Source organism: Nicotiana tabacum, chromosome 9, assembly GCF_000715075.1.
Source record: "Nicotiana tabacum cultivar K326 chromosome 9, ASM71507v2, whole genome shotgun sequence".
Lineage (NCBI taxonomy): Eukaryota > Viridiplantae > Streptophyta > Magnoliopsida > Solanales > Solanaceae > Nicotiana > Nicotiana tabacum.
The window spans coordinates 117,766,029-117,787,450 of record NC_134088.1 but is presented as its reverse complement, the minus strand read 5'-3'; the positions used below and the strand labels follow the sequence as shown (position 1 = coordinate 117,787,450).

Genomic DNA, 21,422 nt, shown 5'->3' with positions numbered 1-21,422 from the left:
CTCATAAGAGAATGTCACAAGTAGGACTTCAAGTACCATAGGCTTGCCCCTCATGTAGATCGCCACTAATTTAAGCTCACTTTGTTTGAAATCAAGTAGGAATTCTTTCAGGTTGTAATGAAGGCTTTTGGATTAGGGTAGGGTACCATATGGGTAAGTGGTTACACATTTCCTTAAGCACTCCACCTTTTCATTTCTCGACTCACAATTACCAATTCTTAGAGGCATTTTCTTTTCATTGGGGACTAGAGAGACTTAACATCATTCTTTCTTGTTCATTTCATTCTTTTTTTTGATTGCTCATGCTAGGGATCATTACCTCTTTTTGAATCTATCAACCCTTCCACTTATTCATGTTTTGCATTTTTCTTTCTGTTCTTTTCTTTCTTGCCTTCGCTTTTCCTAGAGATAATTTCTTTTCTCCTTTTGTGCCTTGATACCTTTTTCAAATTCTTCATATCTCCTCCAAACTTATATTTTAAGCCACTTGTTTCATAAGAGTGTTAAGGAAAGTCCGAATACCAAGAGAGAGTCACGACAAAACGGGTAAAGGCTTATAACATGGTTATCAAATGAGAAAGGCTAGCGGCTCAAAGGGATTGATTAGGGATAATGACATTGGTTGGAAATAGAAAGCTCAAATGGCCAAGGAAAGCCTACAATTACTTCTCAAACCAAGCAAAGCTTAGGATTTCGCCTTGAAACACATTCGGGGCAGGTTCTAGACCCTTCACACGGGTACTTGGACTAGCAACAATTCATCTCACCCCTCACACAACTAGATTGTAAAAGAGGATAGAGTCGAGAGCCAACAACGACCATATTCAAGTTTAAAGATCACTATGGTCCAGTTAAATCACTCGATGATTACCAAAGTCAACTCAAGAGTCACAAAGTCACTAACTAGAGCTATTTCTTTCAAAAACCTTGTCTCTAACCATAAACAAGTAGTTAAGTGTGTTGGTACTAATTGAAGCATGATTAACTTTTCGAGAATGAATTTATTAGGTCTTTTTATTCATTACTACTACTATTATTACCTAAACACAAAAACGAACTCATTCCCTTAAGAATGTTGTCACGCCATCCATCGTTGGGACGAGTCACCCAGTTCACACAACAACTACCTTTGGATAGAACTGTGGCGTTAAGAAAACCAAAGGCTTATTATCTAATAAAGCATAAAGAGAGGCTACTTAACAAAACAAGAACTAATATGGAAAAAATAGATAAGCTAATAAGCAAAAACTACTAAAGAGAGATAAATATACATAAGAGAGGAGAGAGAAGCTAGATAAATAGAAATAAGAAAAGAAAGAGTATCATCAAATTATTACAGACCAAATGTATCAAAGTGTACTAATGTGTCAAATAAACCCCCCCCCGAATAAAAGTAAGCATTGTCCCCAATACTTAGCAAAATAAGAGTAAAAGAGGAGAGGGTGAAGAAAACTCCCTAAGGATCCTTGGACATCCCAGTGTCCCCAGCAATGTAATCTCCCTCAGGGTCAGCCAACTGAATCTCATCATCATCAAATCTAGGCGTGGTTGGGTTGTCGAACATCACAGCACTGCCTTAGCAGTGTCGGCAGCAAGGTCTAGCTCGTCAGACTGGACAACTGGTGCTACCGGTGCAGATGGTGCTGAAGGATCTGGGGAGGACTGGTGCAGGTCAAGAAGCATATCAAAAGAAAGATCTCCAGCTATAGTAAGTCAAGTTACCTCCCGCCGGAGCTTGTCCACTGATTTCTTGCTGACCTGGGACTTCCTCATCTTCTTTACTTCCTTTTCTAGCTCCTCAATAACTGACTCGCGCCGTACCAACGTGTCCATGATCGTCTTATGTTTATCCAAAATCTTCTTCAGTGTCTCATAAATGTTAGAAGGAGCCTGCGGTGCCTGAGAAGTGTACTGTACTGCAACCATACTAGACAAGTTAGACAGCTTAGAAGTAGCTGTCTACATCCAGTTGTTGAGACTCGCCAATGTCTGGGAGACTCGCAAAGCACATATGGGAATGGTGGGCACGGGGACTAGTTTTAGAGCAACTCTAGGGGCTGTGGTAGGAGTTGGAAATGATGGTGAAGGCATAGCAGTGGCACTGGTAGAAGGCTCAACAGAGGTGGATGGAAGATCAGCTGCCTCGGAAGCTATCACTGTTGGCTTATCAGACTGGCCTGTGGTGGTAGAAGGCTGGACTTTCTTCTTTGGGTTGCTCGCATCCATCAGAGAATACCAGTCGAATGGCTTCTTCGGCTTTACCTTGGTGTCAAAATCTCTAGGCTCTACATTTGCATCAGTAAGGTACTATGTGATAGTGTTGGGATAAAGGTAGGCCGAGATGTCTTGCCGTGCAATCACTGAAATATTGGCCAACATCATGTCACCCACATTGATTGGGTAACTGGCTATGATGGAAGCCACAAGCACTGCCCGAGGGATAGGAAGGTGAGTCTCATTCTGGCATAGATCCAACCTGCTACAAACAAAGGTCTGCCACCCTTTTGCCTCAAAGTTCAAAGTACTCCGCTGAATGGGAACCCCAGCGGTAATCCATGGTGGTGGTGGCCTTGGTGGTGGTAGAATCTCAGATAACCAAGGTTGGACTTCCTTCTTCAGTGCGCACTTCTCCGGATACTCCTTCGGCTCAATATCCTCGAAACCCAAATACGCATTTAGCATATGCTGATAAAACCTCATCTTGAGGTTGCGTACTTTGGTCACCTTCATCCCTTTCTTGATATGAGCAACATTGGCATAAAATTCTCGGATGAGGTATTCTTTTGCATCCTCCACTCTTTCGGTGAACCATATCCACCCTTTTCGTGCCCTGAACTGTCTTAATATAGCTGGGTTCTATTTCTCCAAATCCTTCAATAGAAACTATCGTTCAAGCGTCAACGACCTCACTGGCCATCACATACGATAATTGGTGAAGGCGGCCAAGATGACAAAATTATCCTCTCAAACCTCTTTCTTCTTTGATCTCTCAATCCCTATAGTTGTAGCATCTCCCCCTCTGCCATCATCGGGGATTTTATGTGTAACATATGCCTCAGGGACTGGTGTAGCTGATGGCTCAGAAGCCTGACCAGCACTCTCCGATCCCTTGGAGGTGTTGTGAGATGAAGATGGCTCATCCCTGAGCTGGTATCTCCCATGCAGCCTCAGCTGAGTAGCCATCTACTCCTCTTGAACAGAGGCTGAGTTGCCCTCTGACACCTCCCTAGACGACACATAGAAGCTAGACTCAGAGAGTTCTGCACCTCTCCCTCTGTCGGCTACTGTTTTATTTCTTATTGTCTTGGGCTAGCCAAGGGGCAAGGAACTTTTGCCATGACCCCGAGAAGATTCACCTCTCCCCTTTGAAGTGTCGCCTCGGCCTCTTGATCGAACCATTGTCTGTACCAAACAAAGAAGATTTTTAGTTGCATTTCATTGTTCAAACACATACATGAGACATGTAGGTAAGGGAGAAACAATTGGACACTGTGGGGTTGTAAAGGTGTGTCATGCCTACATGAAAAGGGATCTGCGGTCCACACAATTTGACCTGCATCCGCAGATGGGAACTCGCGGTCCGCACATTTCTGTTGTGCGGCCGCATAAGGGAAGTGCGGTCTGCATATTTGAGATTGCGTCCGCACCTCTGAGTCCTAAAATTGTGAATTATCTGATGATAGAGATGGGCCTAATCGGCGGCCGCAATAGGAAATCCGCGGTCCGCACAATTTGACTTGCGGCCACAGATTCCTGCCTCACATAAGTTTCTAAAAATCCATATCTCCGGACCGCACAATTCAAGTTAGGCCCCAGAATTCAAACAATTACGAGCAAACAACTTTTTATTCTAAGATTTTTCAATTTCTTGCACAAATAGGCATCTCAATATTGTAAAAACATGAAATTTCACTAACGTAATCCCAGTAGAGCATATATCAAGTTAACTCAGTTCAGATCTAAATTGAACTCTAATAATAGATGGCCTAAAAAGAACTAGAAATCTACAAATGAAAATAACACACCAAAAATTAACGTGAAATTGAAGCATGCCAGATAGAACGAGTGCAATGAGTGACTATTCGATGTAGTTGTGACTGTGGACAGTGGAAATTTCCAAGAAAATTTAGTAGGGTAACAGTGTTTTTTTCAAATTGGGAAAAGGGTAAAATGAGGTCTGCTGTTCTATTTATACCAGCAATTTTGAGAAGGGAGAAGAGCGAGTGCGGCCGCACATTTTCATGTGGGGTTCGCACCCTACCACCTGGGTGAATATTCTCAGAACCTAATCTGCGGTCCGCACATTTTCAGGTGTGGCCGCAGATTTTACGTGCGGTCGCAGATCGCCCTTCGCACCGACAAGCTTAAACTTCAGAGAGTTGGTATTTTTAATGTTTCAACTGTGCGGTCTACAAGAGAAATGTGTGGTCGCAATGCTCATCTGCTATGTCACATAAAAATGTGTGGTCCGTACAAATAAAGTGCAGTCCGAACTTTTTTGAACACTTAGCCATATTTTCGTCCATAATTCTTGTAAGTCACACTTATTCCTGTAGCACACTTCAAATCAAGTTAGAACACAAATAACACAACTACAGAAGAAAAATGAAAAGAAACATGGGTTGCTTCCCAAGAAGCGCCTGATTTAACATTGCGGCATAATGCAGAAAACCCTCAAATGAAGTGAAGGATAGCCACCACGTGGCTATCTCCAAACTTGCCAAAGTAGTGCTTCACCAGGTGACCATCGGCTCGGAATACTTTATTATTTTTGTTCTTCAAGTCTAATACACCAAAAGGTGTCACACCCACAATTTCAAAAAGACCACTCCACTTGGATTTTAGCTTCCCGGGAAACATCCTCAACCGTGAGTTAAACAACAATACAACACCGCCCACCTTGAACTCTTTGTTCCAAATGTATTTCTCATGAAGATATTTCATCTTTTCTTTGTGCAAGGACGTACTCGCATAAGCATGGTACCAGAACTCTTCCAATTCATTCAAATGTGCAACCCTCAAGTTAGCGGCTACATCCCAATCAAGATTCAACTTCTTTAGAGCCCACATTCCCTTGTGCTCTAGTTCCACTGGAAGATAACAAGCTTTTCCGTACACCAACCGGTATGGCGACATTCCGATAGGTATTTTGTAAGCCGTCCGATAAGATCATAATGCATCATCAAGCTTCCTGTACCAATCCGTCTGATTAGCATTCACTGTTTTGGACAAGATACTCTTTATCTCCCGGTTGGAGACTTCCACTTTTCCACTAGCTTGTGGGTGATAGGGAGTCGTGACTTTGTGAGTAACACCATACTTGCTAAGTAAAGTGTCAAAAGCTTTGTTACAAAAGTGTGGCCCCCCATCGCTTATGATTGCACATGGAGTACCAAACCTTGTGAAAATATTCTTCTTCAAGAAGGCAACTACATTTCTCGCCTCATTGTTGGGTAAAGCGACGACTTCAACTCATGTGGATACGTAATCCATCGCAACTAAGATGTAAGTGTTTCCACAAGAGCTCATAAAGGGGCCCATGAAGTCAATACCCCACACATCGATAATATCAATCTCCAAAATGGTTGTAAAAGGCATTTCATTTTTCTTTGAGATTCCACCGGCCCGTTGACATTTATCGAATCTTTTTACTAACTCACTTGCATCCTTAAAAAGAGTCGGCCAATAGAAACCGCAACTAAGCACTTTGGTCGTCGTTCTGGCTCCACCATGATGACCACCATATGGTGAAGAAAGACAAGCCCCAAGAATTTCACCTTGCTATTCTTCTGGTACACATTTTCTAATCACCCCATCCGTTCAAATCCAGAAAAGGTATGGTTCATCCCAATAATAGTCTGACAATCTTGTTTGAGCTTCTTCCTTTGGCTTGAAGAGAACTCATCCGAAATGATTCCACACACAAGAAAATTTGCTAAATCTGCGAACCGTGGAACCTCTTCATTGAAATTTCCAAGAGTTGCTCATCGAGGAATGGTTCATTGATCTCAAGGCCATCATGCGGCCTCCACTCCTCCTCCAAACGAGACAAGTGGTCTGCTATTTGGTTTTCACTACCTTTTCTATATTGGATGTCAATATCAAATTCTTGTAACAAGATCACCTATCTTATCAATAGCTTTGGAGTACTTTTTTCTCATAAGATAACGATGATCCGTGTGGACAGTAATTTTTCCACCCATCAAGTACGGGCAGAACTTCTCTATTGCAAACACAATAACAAGAGCTCTTTCTCCGTAACGGTATAGTTGAATTGGGCACTATTCATGGTCTTAATATCATAGTAGACCTGATAAAAAATCTTGTTGATGTGTTTCCCCAAAACAACCTCAACCGCTACATCACTTGCATCACGCATTAGTTTAAAAGACACACTCCAATTTAGAGCGGTGATGATGGGAGTAGTTGTCAACTTGAGCTTTAACAATTCAAAATCTCTCATACAATCATCATTGAAATTAAACTTAGCATCCTTCTCAAGAAGCTTGCATAACGGGTTCACCACCTTAGAGAAATCTTTAATGAAGCGCCGGTAAAAACCCGTATGGCCTAAGAAACTCCGCACACCCTTCACCGAAGTAGGGGTGGAAGATTAGAAATCGCTTCAATCTTTGCCTTGTCAACTTCAATTCCATTTCTTGAGATTTTGTGGCCAAGGACAATACCTTCCTCAACTATGAAATGACGTTTCTCCCAATTGAGCACCAAATTTGTTTTTTCACATCTAGCCAACACTTTATCCAAATTTGCAAGACAATTATCAAAAGAATCTCCAACCACCGAGAAGTCATCCATGAAAACTTCAAGGTAGTCCTACACTATGTCCGTGAAAATAGCCATCTTAAACCTTTGAAAAGTCGTCGGTGCATTGCACAAACCAAATGGCATCCGCTTGAAAGAAAAAGTACCATAAGGACATGTAAAGGTTGTTTTCTCTTGATCTTTCGGAGCAATGAGAATTTGGTTGTAACCCGAGTACCCATCAAGAAAGCATTAGAAAGCACGTCCGGCCAATCCATCAAATATTTGATCTAAGAAAGGAAGTGGAAAGTGATCCTTCCTTATGACTTTGTTGAGCTTGCGATAGTTCGTACACACCCTCCAACCGGTCACCGTTCTAGTAGGAATCAACTCATTCTTGTCATTGGTGACCACCGTCATGCCCCCTTCTTTGGGACACATTGAACCGGAGAAGTCCATGAACTATGAGAGATGGGGTAGACAACACCGTCATCCAACCACTTGATAATCTCCTTCTTGACAACTTCTTGCATAGCCTCATTGAGTCTCCTTTGATGTTCAATAGATGATTTGGCGCCATCCTCCAACTTGATCTTATACATGCAAAAGGCAGGGCTTATCCCCCGAATATCCTTCAAGGTCCACCCAATAGCCTTGTTCTTCTTTTGTAGTACCGCCAATGTGGAATCTACCTTCACATTAGTCAAACAAGAGGAAAGAATAATCGATAAAGTAGAACAAGGACCAAGAAATTCATACCGAAGATGTGGAGGCAATGACTTCAACTCCAAGGTAGGAGGCTCTTCAATAGAAGGCTTTGTAGGAGTAGTTGTCTTATTTTCAAGATCCAAGGACAATTTCCGGGGTGCATAGTTGTACGACCCCATTTCTTGCAAAGAGTTCACACATTTCATGAAGCCATCCATCTCATCATCATCAAAGTTGAGCAAGACGGCCTCCAACATATCACCAATATTGATTGTAGCACTTGTTTCAACAACAATAAAATCGGTCACCAAGTCCACAAAAGAACTCACCTCATTGCTATTTGGTTGCCGTAAGGACTTACACACATGGAATACCACTTTTTCATCACCAACCCGAAAAGTGAGTTCTCTAACTTCAACATCACAAAGAGCCTTACCGTAGCAAGGAAAGGTCTCCCAAGAATAATCGGCACTTCATAGTCAACCTCACAATCTAGAATGAAAAAATCCGTCGGGAGAATGAATTTATCAACATAAACTAAAACATCTTCAATCACACCCAAAGGCCTCTTCATGGTACGATCGTCCATTTGCAATCTCATAGAGGCGGGTCTTAGTTGCCCAATTCCCAAAGTCTTGTAAACCAAATAGGGCATCAAATTGATACTTTCCTCAAGATCATAAAGAGCTTTAGCAAATCAACACTTCCAATTGTACAAGGAATCGTGAAAGAATCGGGATCCTCCAACTTAGGAGACATTCAATGCACAATTGCACTCATTTGATGAGTGTCTTTGATGGTCTCAAAATTCATTGACCGCTTCTTTGTCACAAGATCCTTCATAAACTTTGCATAACCGGGCATTTGTTCTAAAGCTTCAAATAATGACACATTGCTTGAGAGACTCTTCATCATTTGAATTAACTTCTTGAATTGATTCTCACCATTTTTCTTTGCAAGTCTTTGAGGGTATGGAGGTGGAGGCTTAGGCAATGGTGCCTTAGCTTTTTGCACTACCGGCTCCGGTATATCAATAATGAGTTCCCTAGATGGGTTCACCTCTTCTTGAGTCTTTTCCACGCTATCATCAATATCAATCCGAACTTCATCATTAAGATGCACCACATTGTTTGGGATCTCTTCTTCTTGCATCACTTGATCATCATCAACAAGTTGCCTTCCACTTGAGGTGGGTGCATTCCCGCATCTTTCACTTCTTGTGATAACAACCATGGCATGCCCCGTGTTTTTACCACCCTTTAGTTTTACCACCGTGTCACTTGGTAGTTCCCCCTAGGACGAGAATTTAAAGCTTGAGAGATTTGCCCCATTTAAACTTTGAGGTTGCGGATGGATGTGTTGTGTGAGGCAAGTTGGGCATCTGAATCGGCATTCTTTTCTATCATTTGCTTGAACATATTTTCAATACGCCCCATTTTATTGTTTGAAGAACTCGAAAAATGGGAAGGATAAGAAGGTGGGTTGCTTGGTTGTTGGTACACTGGGGGTCTTTGAAAACCCAACGCCTGGTTGCCTTGATTGTTGCTCCATCCACCTTGATTGTTACCTCCCCAATTTCCTTGGTTGTTTCCATTCCAATTTCCTTAATTGATTGTTATGCCAAATCCCTTGATTGTTGCCTCCACTCCAACTTCCTTGATTGTTAGAATTCCAATTGCCTTGATTATTTTGTGGTCGCCATTGTTGTTGGCTTGGGCCTTGAAAGTTGTTTCTTTGCCCTTGAAAATTATTCACATATTGCACTTCCTCTTCTTGTTAATTATAGGAATCATCTTTCTCAAAACTACCATCTTTTTGCACATAGTTCTCCACTCGATTTTTCACTTGTGGACCCTTGGGCCTCATCTTGTTCATCATCATGTTCACTCATTCCATAGCATTGATTTGCTTAGGTGTTTGCACTTGATTTAGTTGGGCCTTTTCTATTGGAGTCATGGTAGTTATCAATTAGGCAATGGCTTGCCCATGGTCTTGTAATTCTTTATGAAGAAGGATCATATTCGGGTCACCTTGTGAAACATTGACCCGGGATTGCCAAGCCGACGACGTGTCCACCATCTCATCCAAAATATCACATGCCTCTGCATAAGGCGTAGTCATAAAGTTCTCACCGGCTAGTTGATTCACTACACATTGGTTGGTCGTGTTAATCCCACGATAGAAGGTTTGTTGAATCATGTTTTCCATCATATCGTTGTTGGGACATTCCTTGACCATAGTTCTATAACGCTCCCATATCTCGTGCAGTGGTTCATTCGACTCTTGCTTGAATGTCAAGATCTCATCTCGAAGTGTAGCCATGTGTATGGAAGAGAAAAACTTAGCAATGAACTTTTCCGCCAACTCATCCCAAGTGTGAATTGAATGGTTCGGCAATCGTTCCAAATAATCCAAAGCTTTTCCCCGTAGAGAGAAGGAAAAAAGCCTTAGACTCAATGCATCCCCAAAGATATTTGTTTGCTTGCTCCCCTAACAAGTATCCACAAATCCCTTCAAATGTTTATAAGCATTTTGTGTTGGGGCACCGGTGAAGAAACCCCATCGCTCAAGCAAAGTGAGCATCAAATTGGAGATTTGAAAGTTTCTCGCCCTAATACGGGGAGAGACTATTGCAGAAGCATAACCTTCGTTGGGTAATATCCGGTGTGGAGCCGCTCCTAGAGGTGGGGGTGGAACTGGCATATTGTCATGAGGTACCCAGCCTCTCCGATTGGCTTGTGGCTCATGAGGTACCTCCTCTACTTGCTCCTCATCCGCATCCAAATCCCCCAAAGGCAAATTTTCTAGCTCATTGTTCGCCATGGCTGTACCTAAGATTTCTCACACAAGTTAGTAACACGGAAGGAAAATAAGATATTCCAAAAACAAACCCAAATATATAGCTAACACCATTTTAACTCCCCGACAACGACGCCAAAAATTGATCCACGTCCAATCCGCACTCAATAGTGAGTGGAAATAGTCGTTGGAAGAATAGTACCCAACAAGAGTCGGGGTCAATTTGCACAGTGAGTTACTATGGGTATTAGGAGTCTACACTTGACGAAAGCGAATGGAATAACTAAATTGCACTTCCAACAAAAGGTTTTGATTTCAAATTCTAATTTTACTCTAGCAATTATAAGCTAAGAAAAGAAACTAGAAGCGAATGATTGTTTTTGGTGTTATTCCAAATAGTTAAAAAGCCTAGGGATATGACTGTAACCTAGGTATTCGCCTAATGGGTTAAACACATTAACACTTTTTTTGTTGATTGGGGTGTATTATAGCTCTCAACTCTACGTTACCCACTCAATACCTCTCGGTCAAAGAGTGATTTTGCCCAATTTGACTTTCTCAAGCCCAAATGGGTATCAAACTAATTAGTTGATATGAGCTCAAGTCAGGTTCTCGCTATCTCTAGTTTGAATCCACTAATTAGGCTAATCAAACTCTCAATTAGCCCAATTCCCTGTTAGCCAAGTTATCCTAGACTAAGTCCATCTTTCTCAAGTAGAGACCAAGTCAAAAAGGCATGAATCAATGTTTGCAACCATTAATTCTAAAATTGAAGCACAAACTAAGCTGAATAATCAACACCCAATCATAAACAAGCACTAAATTAAATACCTATAAGATTTACACACTAGGGCCCTAGTAAGAATCTAGCTACTCATAGTGAGAAATAAAGAAAACAAAGAAGAGATGAAATTAAACTCATAATCTAAGATTAAAATGATAAAATATGATGTTTGAGACCTAAAATAATCACAAACTTCCTAAAAGGCAAAATATAATGGTTACAGCATCTCAAACTTCGAAACTTGACCTAAAATGTGAATCTCGTCTATTTGTAGTGGCTCAAAATTTGCTGACAAAAATGCCCCTCGGGAGGATGACGAAATCGAGTCGGTGTTATGAAAGAAGTTCGGGGAAACTCTGTCAAAAGGAGCAATAATATGGTACTACAACCTGCTCCCGAATTCCATTAATTCGTTTGCTAAACTCGCGGATGCTTTTGTAAAGGCTCGTGCCGGGGCCATTAAGGTCGAGACCAGAAAATCGGATCTTTTCAAGGTTAAGCAAAGGGACAACAAGATGCTCATGGAGTTCGTCTCAAGATTTCAAATAAAACTGATGGACTTACCTCCGATTGTGGACAATTGGGCAGTTCAGGCATTCACTCAAGGACTTCATCCCTGAAGCTTCTTGGCTTCATAGCAACTGAAACAAAACTTAGTAAAGTACTTGGCGGTAACTTGGGTCGATGTCCACAACAGGTAACAGTCAAAAAATAGAGTCGAGGATGACCAACTCGGAGCCCCTTCCGGGTCCGTTTATCCCATCAGAATCGATGACAGGCCGAAGAGAGTTGTCGATCACCAACCATACGGAACAGATCAAAGGGGACACAAGTCTGGGCGTAACTCTACAAGGAACGAAATAAGAAGCGATTGAGGGCCTAATAACCGAGACCTCATGAGCAAAAATGATTTCGATAGGCCATTCGGGGGAAGGGAAGCTTTGAGATTATCAGAGTATAACATCAACGTTGATGTGACTAGCATTGTATCCGCCATCGGGCGCATCAAGGAGACCAAGTAGCCTCAACTATTGCAGTCCGATCCTACCCAGAGAGATCCTAACCTGATATGTAAGTATCATGGCACTCAGTGATGAGGATGCAGAGGGCATCGTACAACCTCATAATGATGCAGTGATAATTTCAGTACTTATCAATAAATCTCGAATTAAACATGTGTTGATTGATCCAAGTATCTCGGCTAACATCGTCAGATCAAGGGTCGTAGAGCAGTTGGGGTTACAAGATCAAATAGTGGCAGCAGTCTGGGTGTTGAACGGGTTTAACATGGCATGTGAAACCACTAAAGGGGAGATAACTCTACCCATGAACACCGCTGGGACCATCCAGGAAACACAGTTCTATGTGGTCGAAGGGGACATTAGATATAACGCTCTATTCGGGAGACCATGGGTTCACAACATGATGGCAGTACCTTCGACCTTACACCAGGTGTTAAAATTGCCTACTCCGGGAGGAATCAAGATGGTATACGGAGAACAGTCAGTTGCAAAGGAGATGTTCGTAGTCAATGAAGTACTCCCGGTGCCCGTCGTCCCGACATTAAGGAACACAAAACCGATCAAAAAGCCGAAGTCAAATAGCAACCACCGATGCCGGTCCCAGTCGGACCGGAGGAATGAGGAGCTGACAAGGAAGATGATTACGGAATTTCGAGATCCTTCATAGCTCCTGATGATACCGATGCCACCAAATCAACGGTCGAAGAGTTGGATCAAGTCATATTGATCGAATACCTGCCTGACCGGAAGGTATATCTAGGCACGGGGTTACCTCCCGAGCTCAAGAAAAAACTCATTGAATTCCTTATAGCTAACACAAATTATTTCACTTGGTCCCATCTTGACATGACAGGGATCCCGCCAGAGGTAACCACTTATAAGTTGAGTTTGGACCCAAAATTTCATCCGGTTAAGCAGAAAAGGAGGTCGCAATCCGAAGTCAAGCACACCTTCATCAAGGACGAGGTATCTAAACTCCTTAAATAGGATCCATACAGGAATTTAAGTACCTGGACTGGTTAGCCAACATAGTGGTAGTACCTAAGAAAGGAAATAAGCTAAGAATATGTGTAGATTATAAAGATCTAAACAAGGCATGTCCTAAGGATTCTTTTCCTTTGCCTAACATCGATCGAATGATCAACGCAATGACCGGACATGAGATACTCAGTTTTCTTAATACCTATTCCATGTACAACCAAATTCGGATGGACCCAGGCGATCAGGAAAAAACTTCATTTATCACTAAATCCGGCACCTATTGTTATAACGTAATGCCATTCAGATTAAAGAACGTTGGTGCCACTTATCAATGCCTACTAAACCGAATGTTCGAAGAATAGATAGAAAAATCAATGGAAGTTTACATTGACAATATGTTAGTTAAGTCCCTACGAGTAGAGGACCATTTGAAATATTTGCAGGAAACCTTCGACATATTGAAAAAATACAATATGAAGTTGAATCCAAAGAAGTGTGCATACGGGGTCGGATCGGGAAAGTTCCTCGGATTCATGGTATCCAATCGGGAGATCGAGATTAATCCCGACAAGATCAAGGCCATAGAAGACATCACCCTTGTGGACAGTGTTAAGGCCTTCAGAGGGTGACTGAGCGTATAGCTCCCTAGGCCGGTTAATATCAAGGTTCTCGGACAAAAGCCATCGGTTTTTCTCACAGTTGAAAAAAAAAAGAATAACTTTTCCTGGACCCCGGAATGCCAACATGCTTTGGAAGAACTCAAATGATACCTCTCGAGTCCGCCCCTACTCCACACTCTAAAGGCGGATGAGCAACTGTACCTCTACTTGGCAGTGTCCGAGGTGGCGGTAAGTGGAGTTTTAGTCCGAAAAGAAGAAGGTACACAATTTCCTATTTACTATATCAGTAGAATTCTGGGCGAGGCTGAAACAAAATATCCTCACCTGGAAAAATTGGCGCCCGCTTTGCTAAGTGCCTACAGGAAACTAAAACCGTACTTTCAGTGTCATCTCATATGTGTCGTAACCTCTTACCCACTGAGGAACATCATGCACGAGCCAAATCTCTCGGGGCAATTGGCCAAATGGCCCGTCGAAATCAGTGGGTACGATATCGAGTATCGACCCCGAACTACCATAAAATCTCAAAATTTGGCCAACTTCGTGGCCAACTTTACGCCGACCTTAGTGCCCGAAGTCGAAAGAGAATTATTGCTAGCCTCAGAAACTACCTCAAGAATTTAGATCCTTTTTACTAATGTCGCCTCAAACGCAAAAGAGTCCGGCTCGGCATCATGCTGAAGCCTCCTACGGGGAATGTTGTTACAGTCTATTAGAACTGTGAAATTGACTAACAACGAGGATGATTATGAGACCATGATTGCAGATCTCGAATTAGCTAAAAGCCTTGGGTACGAAGTGGTTGAAACTAAGTGTGACTCCCTCCTTGTAGTAAATCAAGTCAATGGGACGTTCGAAGTAAAAGAGAAATGAATGCAAAAGTATTTAGACAAGTTACAGGTAATGTTGCATCAATTCAAGGAGTGGACCCTACAACATGTTCCCCAAGATTAGAATAGCTAGGCCGATACTCTGGCTAACTTGGGGTCCTCGGTTGATGACGATGAGTTCAGCTCGGGGATAGTAGTACAACTCATGAACTCGGTGACAGAAGAAGGTCACGCCGAAGTAAATTCCACGAGTTTAACTTGGGATTGGATGAACAAGTACATAGATTACTTGAAGACTAGGAAATTGCCCTCGGATCCTGAATAATTGAGAGCTCTGCGTACGAAGGCTGCCAGGTTTAGATTGTCCAAAGGGACCCGGTTCAGAAGAACATTCGACGGTCTACTGGCCATATTTTTGGGGCCGGGAGATACTGAGTATGCCTTGAGAGAAGTTCACGAAGGCACTTGCGGGAACTATTCGAGAGCGGAATCTTTGGTAAGAAAATTAATCGGGGTCGGCTACTACTGGATCGATATGGAGAAATACGCGAAGGACTTGGTACGTAGATGTGGCGATTGCCAGAGACATGCACTAATGATCCACCAACCGGGAGAGCTACTCTATTCGGTCTTGTCCCTATGAACGTTCATGAAATGGGGAATGGACATCGTCGGCCCCTTGCCATGGGCACCTGGTAAGGCCCAATTCATACTATTCATGACTTATTATATTTCTAAATGGGTCGAAGCTCAAGTGTTCGAGAAAGTCCGAGAAAATAAAGTCGTTGACTTCATTTGGGACTACATAATATGCCGATTCGAGATACCTGCCGAGATCGTATGCGGCAATAGGAAATAGTTCGTCGGCATCAAGGTAAATAAGTTCTTCAAAGATCACAAGATTAAGAAAATACTATCAACACCTTACCACCCGAGTGAAAATGGACAAGCAGAATCCACGAACAAGACCATCCTCCAAAACCTGAAAAGAGGTTGACCGATGCCAAAGGGAAATGGAAGGAAATCCTGCCCGAAGTCCTGGGGGCGTACCATACAACCTCAAAATCTAGTACATGGGCCACCCCGTTCTCACTGGTCTACGGTGCCGAAGTGTTAATACCAGTCGAAGTGGGAGAACCGAGCCTCAAGTTATAATATGCGACTGAAGAGTCGAATGGCGAGGCCATGATCACGAGCCTGGAACTATTGGATAAAAGACTTGAGGCCGCCCTAGTCCGATTGGCCGCCCAGAAATAACGAATAGAAAGATACTATAATCGGAGAGCCAATCTCCGACACTTCAAGATCGGGGACTTGGTGTTGATGAAAGTAACATTACACACCTGAGACCCGAACGAGGGGAAGTTGGGAACAAATTGGGAAGGATTGTATCGAGTTGTCGGAATTGCCGGCAAAGGATCATACAAACTCGAAGTAGGAAACGGTGTGCAACTACCGAACAACTGGAACGTAACTCACTTAAAGTGGTACTACTACTAAGGTACGATCTCAATTACTCTTTAATAATACTATGAATCAGACTAACACTTGCAAGCAATGACCAAGGGAGAATATGACTATTAGATCTGAAAGCACGCGTTGCACTCTTTTTTTCTTGAACCGATTTTGTCCCAATATGGGTTTTTCAGTAAGGGTTTTAATGAGGCAACATTAAATTGTGCTAACATAGATTCAAAGGCCGGTATCAAACCGGAGTCAATGGGCGCATCAACAGTATCTGAGCCCTCTCAAGCTCGACCTCAAATACTGGGGGCCTTCATCATCGAGTTAATATTCTTAGCAACGAAAGGAGGACATTTTGTACTTGAGTAGCTAAGGCTAAGTGTTAGGATACATTGTAAGGTCCAAACGGTCATAAGAGTCGTGCCCACGTAGCCCACCTTAGCCATGATATTAATTTTTGTCATGTACTTTATACATTGAAATGAAAGAAAGTTCTGCCTTGCTATTATACATTTTCTTGCCTCTTAAAACCCGAATCCTAAGAGCCCAAGGGCTACCCCTACTCGAGGACTATCATCCGAAAAAAGATCGGACGAACCGGGCTACTAAATCCCGGGAGCACCAAACTTATTGGACGGAGCCCCAAAATAAAAGGCTACGGCTACCCAAAAAATGGCTCGGAGACGTCCGAAGCTCGTAATCAAAAGAAAGGCCTTTATAAAAATTCAAAACCTACTAAAAGGTTAACCTCGGTAAAAGAATCGTCTAAAATCACTTAAGCACCTTGAAAAACTTCCGGTCGCATCGAGATTTTAAAGCCTCGAGCAAACAAGGTTGTATAGAAGTCAGGCTCCGCTCAAACTTCTACAAAAACAAACATCCTATAACTACATTAGATTCTATGCTAAGACATTAGGAACATTGCAAGAATAGAAATTATTAAAAGATGCTAAAAAGTAAAGACTCGAAATTGCCATAAAGAAAAAGAATTTATATATATTTTGGAATATACTTACAAAGGCCCAACAAAAACGGCCTCAAAATAAACAAAACTGTACATAAGAAAAAACCCAAAAAGGTACTGAGGCATCTACGCCTGATCTTCACCAGGGCCCGACTCTTCGTCAGAGCCGTCGGAGCCTTCGGATCCTTCCGAACCCTCGGAATCCTCAGAGCCTTCGGTACTTTCGGGCTCATAAAGCTTCTTCGCCTCGGCTTCGAAATTTTTGGCTTCTTCGATCTCAGCAGACAAGTCAACCTCGGGCGTGGATTTTCTCGAGGTTCTCTCTTCGGGACAACCACTTCATATATCCGGTCTTTGCCTTCAGGCGAACTTCGGCTACCTCCACATCGGCCTTGTATTAGGCCACCATTTCATCGGCATCGACGGAGGCAGTAGCCAACTTGGACTTCGCTTCCTCGTATTCTCTGCCGAGGGCGTCCCTCTCTGCGACAGCCAAGCTCAGTTGTGCTCGGAGATCGTCATTTAGTTGGGACCACTTGTCAGTTTTCTCCTTCGCCACTCAGAGTTGGATCTCTATCGATGCCAGCTTCGCCTTGACGATTTCCTTCTCCAAAGCAAGCAGTTCCATTTTGCTTTTCCACCCATCGGCCATATCTTGGACCTCGTTCATCTAGGCCCGAAGTTGGTCGATCGGGCCTATCTTCTGTTGGACCTGTGAGGTTGTGTTGTTAGTTACCATGACTAGATCCTCATTTTTAGCTTCAAAGAACTTTACCTTTTCAACCAGATCGACATCTTCCCGTCTCGGGGTCGAAGCTTTTTTCTGAGCCCTGTCCAGCTCGGCCTGAAGGTCCTTGATGGACCCATCTTGTTGATCGCTAAGGCGCTTGTACATATCCTTCTTTCGAGCCTACTCCTTGAACTCGAACTCGAGTTGGTTGATCTCAGAGCGGTACCGTAGAAAGCTCTTGTGGTGAAGAACCGAGGCCTGTAAAACAACGAAAATAGTCAGAGATATCAAAACCTAAGTGGAATTCAAGAGAGAGTATTAATGCCTTACCTGTTTCAGCTCCTGCTGCGCCTCATCGAAGAGACATGACGTGCCTACCTCGTTCATCTTTGTCTGGTCCTCCTCGGTCACCAGGTATCAGAGGTAGCTGGTTATGCCCATGAGAGCGGATAGAACCGAGCATCCTCTGGGACAGTTAGAATAACCGATCTCTTGCGATAGGGGTCCACACTCGGAGCGAGAAACTGATTAACCAGTTTTGGTCTCGAACTCGGCCCGCCAGCTTTTGAAGAAATGTCCTTCCTCGGAATCTCAAAGTCGCCCAGCCCCAAAAAGTCTTTCAAAGTAGATGTGTCCACGCTATTGAAGAAGAAATGGAGAGGATCGTCCGCGCCTTGAACTCCCTCACTTGACTTTTCCTTTCCTGCTTGGGCCTCCTTAAGCATGGACTCGATGTATGAAGGCATCTCAACAATGTCTATTACACCAGTCGCCTCCTTCGGAATAGAGGCTACTTCTCGGGAGGTCTCGACCCTAGTTTCCATTTCGGCCTTCTGATTCGGAGGGAGGAGAACATCATGGCTCTCTTCCTTAGCCGCCGCCTACTCTCTAGCAAGGGTCGATCTGTGGGCGACAAAGATATCATCTTCTTCGGGCTCATCCCTGAGCCGGTAGAGCAAAGTGGAGTCAGGTACCCGGGACCGGTATTCTCCTTAGGCTTGCGGGCCCGAGTGGCCGACCTCTTTTTTATCTTCACCTCGAACCCCTCCAAGCTCGAGGAATTTGTTTTCCTCTTCTTATTTTCCTCCGTGACAGCCCCTGACTGTCCCGTAATGGAGGGATCAAAGGTTAGGGGCGCATCCTCACCCCCTTTCAGCGGCCTAAGTTCTATGGTCTTAGGAAAACCTGCGAAGGAAATAGAAAGGGTCAGCGTTATGCTTGTTCGTGGTGTAACCATTCTAAGAAGAAGCCTTACCATGTGAACAGGCCTCCCACCGGCCCTTCGAAAGCTTGCGCCACGAGCGCTCAGAACACGACATCTGCTTGCAGATGTCTTTGATCCACTCCTTGAGTTGGGGGATCGCATTGGGAACCAGAGCAACAACTGCACGATCACAAAAACCGACGGTGAGAAAGGGAACAAAGAAAACTCGACACTTAAGGAAAGAGTACACTTACGAGATGCATTCCACTTCTCGGGGAATGTCAGAAACTCGAGAGGGATTAAATCTTCGATCTTCACTCGAACGAAGCGCCCCTGCCAGCCTCGGTCTCGATCCTCATAGATGCTCAAAAAGGGGGACTTGCTGGCCTGGCAAGTGAACTTGATTAGTCCCCCTCGAAAAATTCGGGGACTGTATAGGTAGAGCAGGTGGTCGAGGGTGAACCGATGAGACTCGGTGTTATTCGCAAAGTAACGGAGGAGGATCACGATCCTTCAAAGAGACGGGTGGATTTGCCCAAGGCACACCTCATATCTCTTGCAAAAGTCTAAAATAACTGGGTCTATCGGGCCCAGTGTAAAGGGATAAGTGTAAACACTTAAGTACCCCTTCATGTGAGTGATCTCGTCCTCATGCCCGGGGACTACCACGTCCTTACCTCCCCAGTTATAGTCCTCTTAGACAATGGGAAAGGTATCTTCGGTGACAGAGCATATATACCTCGATGCCCCTTTACCTCGGTCTTGTTTGGACGAGGCCTTCTCAACTTTGCAGTTGTCTAAGGTCGAGCAGCCCCGAGAATAAAGCTCTTCATGGTGGGCTGTGGGGCTGATTCAGTGGCAACCACCTCGGGAGCAACCTCACCGGGAGCAGCTATCTCGAGAACAACCACTTCAGGAGCGGTCGCCTTGGTACCTGTGGCCGGTTGAGAAGATGAACAGGCAGCCTGTTGAGGAACTGATTTGGAAGTTTTAGCCATTACTATCTTAGAAAGTTTGAAAATTTAAAGAAAAATTATGAAGGTTCGAAGGAACAAGTTTGAAAGCTGAAGAGAAGAGTATGAAGATTTGAAGGTAGGATAAAGATCTGGGTAAGACCTAAGAACAAATATGAAGATTTCAAGATCAAAGATGAAGATATGAAGGTTTGAAAGAGTTGGTAACAGTTAGAAAATTCGAAGGTGGAAGCTTGGATCGAAAAGTGGAAAAAGAGCAATGGATAGAAGCTTTTATAGGTGACGTTTCGCATTCGGGGGCGATCAACCGATGGTTAACACGTGTCCGAAGTTAGAACGACATGACTGATGGGACATTTCGGCTTCTTTGTCATTTCGGTTGTAATGTACGAAGGAAGGAACCGGGGAACATCTATTGTTTCCCATTATTTCGGCAAACCTACTCTCTCATAAACGAGGGGACTATCTGTATACGGGTAAAATCGGGGGTAACCTACACCCCAATTTTTCGGTGGGTCAAACGAAGCAAAGACATGATTATATGGGGTCGGAATCAAAGCTGGAATGCCTCGTACTGAGGTCCGAACGGAGTGTTCGCCGTCGGGCTTGATAAGACACTAGTTCTCTGATCCTGGAACGAGCTCCGAGACCTCAAAAAATATGATAATGGTTACACGTGACCAACAGAGGGCCGCGATATCCGCACCCCATCGGATATCAAGGCGCAGATCTCGGCCAGTATCGGCAGCGGATCAATGATTAATAAAAAAGAAGATTTTTTACCTTTCTTAGAAGTGTACTAGGGGTAAAACTCTCCTACTACATAAATGGTAGTAGTTTTATTTAATGGACACATTGTAACACGCATATCAAAGCAATACAAACTTGTTTTTCTGCTTTCTAGTTAGTGAGAATTTCTTATTTTAATCATAGTTCTTCATACACATTTGGCTCCGAATCGAGGGTCCGACCGAGGGCAGAACTACTGTTAAGCTTGAATCTAAGCCCAGACTTAACGTCTCAATTGGTTTGGTTATTTATTTTATCGTTAATTCGTTTATCTAACGTTCTTGAGTACTCGTGTCGAATCAATCCACATATTCTTAAAACCGCGTACAAATTTAATTGTTATCTATTTTAAGGGTAAACACTAATATTCTAAAGGAAAGTATTTTTATTCAATCCCAACCACCAAGGTAAGAAATTTATGGCATTTTGTATTAACTATAGTCTATTAATATTAGCCTCAACACAAAAAACATTGAATTTGCACAATTAGATTATCAAAATCTCCAAAAAAAATTCAAAGCTGGGGATTCTCATTTTGTTCATTTTTTTATGAAAGAAAAAAAAACTCATGCATGTTCCAATGGATTAAAAGTACTCAAAAAACACAATCTAGCTATAATGATACAACTCACATGATTCAAAGCACCTGAATTGAGTATAGCCTTGTGTAGTGGCAGATCATCAAAAACAATTATTTGGTCTTAGTTTATGCACTTCATTTTCTATCATCAAACTTGAAAAATGATTACAAACATAAGATAACAAGTAAATTATAAATTCCCATCAGGTTG

General features: G+C 43.0%; 1 protein-coding gene across 1 annotated transcript; it reads left to right on the top strand.

Annotated features, from left to right (window-relative positions):
- Nucleotides 1–12,133: 12,133 nt before the first annotated feature.
- LOC142164110 (uncharacterized) lies at nt 12,134–12,742 on the top strand. Its single transcript, XM_075221288.1, has one exon. The coding sequence runs from the start codon at nt 12,134–12,136 to the stop codon at nt 12,740–12,742; it is 609 nt and encodes a 202-aa protein (XP_075077389.1).
- Nucleotides 12,743–21,422: the final 8,680 nt, after the last annotated feature.

Excerpts from the sequence above, each read along its gene's own strand:
- LOC142164110 (XM_075221288.1), top strand. The coding sequence starts at position 12,134 with ATGGCACTCAGTGATGAGGATGCAGAGGGCATCGTACAACCTCATAAT.